The sequence below is a fragment of the Sinocyclocheilus anshuiensis genome, unplaced genomic scaffold (assembly GCF_001515605.1).
Source record: "Sinocyclocheilus anshuiensis isolate Anshui unplaced genomic scaffold, SAMN03320099.WGS_v1.1 scaffold2130, whole genome shotgun sequence".
NCBI lineage: Eukaryota > Metazoa > Chordata > Actinopteri > Cypriniformes > Cyprinidae > Sinocyclocheilus > Sinocyclocheilus anshuiensis.
In genome coordinates this window covers 81,195-83,790 of record NW_015557208.1, presented here as the reverse complement: position 1 = coordinate 83,790, position 2,596 = coordinate 81,195, and the positions used below count along the sequence as shown (strand labels likewise).

At 41.7% G+C, this 2,596-nt stretch overlaps 1 protein-coding gene across 1 annotated transcript in view; it reads right to left on the bottom strand.

Annotated features, from left to right (window-relative positions):
* Positions 1–923: 923 nt before the first annotated feature.
* tmc7 (transmembrane channel like 7) overlaps positions 924–2,596 on the bottom strand; it is a 12,169-nt gene continuing 10,496 nt past the window's right edge. The window contains exon 16 of the mRNA XM_016474356.1: positions 924–1,183. Within this exon, the coding sequence (XP_016329842.1) occupies positions 1,019–1,183 (165 nt within the window). The 3' untranslated portion in view covers positions 924–1,018. The remainder of the gene's footprint in view (positions 1,184–2,596) is intronic.

Here is a 2,596-nt window from a genome sequence, read left to right as displayed (position 1 = left end):
AACATGGACCATTACTTTATTCATTATTTCTGATATTGCAAGCTCATTTTGTAAATGTAAGCATAAGTGCAAACTTGGTGCTTAATGAAAAATGTCACATTTACAAAATCAGGTGATTGTGTTCACCCATCCATGCAAATGTATGTTCATGTAGAGACAAAATAATGAGGTTAATCACTGTCTGTCAACAACAATTTAATTTGTGAAGACACTGATAAATGGTTCACCACAAGAAATCTTAAATGCTATCTAAATTATTCTAATTTTAAAATGTACATTTTAGATAAACTTTCTCATTTGAATAAACTTCATATACAACAAAATAAACGTAACATTTTTTTGGTAGTTTTGTATTTGCTACATGGTAGGGGGAAGGGAAGAGGTATGTACAATGAAAACACAAGTTTCTAAGCAGTTGTACACATCGAAATGTGTGTGTTTGTTTTTTCTTTCTCCAGAATAGGTCCAGATAGATTTCAGCCTATAGGGATACCTGCACTGGATGGCCAATTTCACATCTATTTTGTGCATTTTCAAAATACAAAATACTGTATTTGTATTTAAATACATTTTTCCAGACAGTATTCTGTATTTTTATTTTAAATACATTTTCATGTATTTATGCCCATCTCTGGCCAACAATAGTTGCATTTGAGTTCAAACAGCTGAATTCTCAGTATAAACGGCATCTCTAGATGTTACTGTTTTAGATGCGAGTCAGATGGAAATCTTATTTTTCTGTATCTCATATTTATGTTTATTGCGCAAACAGTAAAGCAGTTCACTCAGAACAAACTGATAATTACAAAAGTTTATGTATATTTTTAAAAACAGAACAAAAGTCAAACACGACACTAGACAGCAGATTTTGTAAACAGGGAGAAGTGTAAGGCTAGTTAGTGTTGGTGTTTAGTGTTTAGTGTGTTTAAGAGCAGCTTTAAATGTGCAACAGAAGTACATGGAAACACATTCCCCAGATGAGAGATGAGAGGAGCAGACGAGGTTTGTTCCAGCGGCATCACGCCTGCGTCTCCAGCTCCACCGACGGCTCCACTAAATACAGTCCAGCGTCGTAACGGTTTCCACGAAAGCCACGCGGAGGCCTGCGCTCCGGAGAATGAGCATTCACAGCCTGCTGGGCCTGACACAACTTCTGAATGAGGAAACGCTTATCACGACCCTCCTGCGCAGACAGACAGACACAGACAGACAGACACAGACAGACAGACACAGACAGACAGACACAGACAGACAGACACAGACAGACAGACACAGACAGACAGACACAGACAGACAGACAGACACACACACAGACACAGACATACGCGCACGCACACACACACACACACACACACACACACACACACACATCCCAAAGGGAACATGATCAGTGTCTTCAGGAAAACATCAGTGCATAACAACTGAACTAACAGACCAGTTTTGTCATGTAGACACCAGCAAGCATGACATAAAAAAAAAATAAAAAATTAAAGCACTCATGAAACACAGTTGTACAAATACAATGTAAATGCAAAAGCCTTGGAGTTTACTTAATTAAAAGAGTGTGCTTGATTAAACATAAGCCTTGGAAAGGTTCAGCTCTGCTTCCTGTTTGAAGTCTTCAAACTTGCTGGAACTCTACAGAAAATGGCTTGAAAAATCCAAACCTTTGAATAGGACGAGTTCCATTAGTTCATTAAATAAGTTTGACACTGTGAATCATCAGATCCTCCTGTCCACCCTCTCATCACTGGGCATCACAGGGATTCCACTTCACTGGTGTCAATCTTATCTCACTGGTAAGTCTTTCAGGGTGGCCTGGGGAGGGGAGGTATCCAAAGCACATCAACTGGTCACTGGGGTTCCTCAGGGATCGGTTCTAGGACAGCTCCTCTTCTCCATATACACTACATCACTGGGTCCCATCATACAGGCACATGGCTTCTCCTACCATTGCTATGCTGATGACACACAGCTCTATCTCTCATTTTAACCAGATGATCCAGCGGTAGCTGCATGGATCTCAGGCTGCCTGGCGGACATCTCGGCACGGATGAAAGAACATCACCTACAGCTCAACCTGGCAAAGACTGAGCTTCTTGTCTTCCCGGCACTCCAACTCTACAGTATGATTTCTCCATCCAGCTAGGTTCTTCTACAATTACCCCATCAACTTCGGTCAGAAATCTTGGTGTAATCTTTGATGACCAGCTGACCTTCAAAGACCACATTGCAGAGATTGCTCGATCTTGCAGGTTTGCATTGCACAACATCAGAAAGATCAGGCCCTTCCTAACGGAGCATGCTGCACAACTTCTTGTCCAGGCCCTTGTCATTTCTAGGCTGGACTACTGCAATGCTCTTCTGGCTGGACTTCCATCAAGCACAATCAAACCTCTACAAATGATTCAGAATGCAGCGGCACGACTGGTCTTCAATGAGCCCAAAAGAGCCCATGTTACACCTCTCTTTATCTCCTTGCACTGGCTACCGGTCGCGGCTCGAATCAAGTTCAAGACATTGATGCTTGCATATAGAACAGCCACAGACTCAGCACCCGCCTACTTCCACTCACTACTACGAATCTACATCCCCT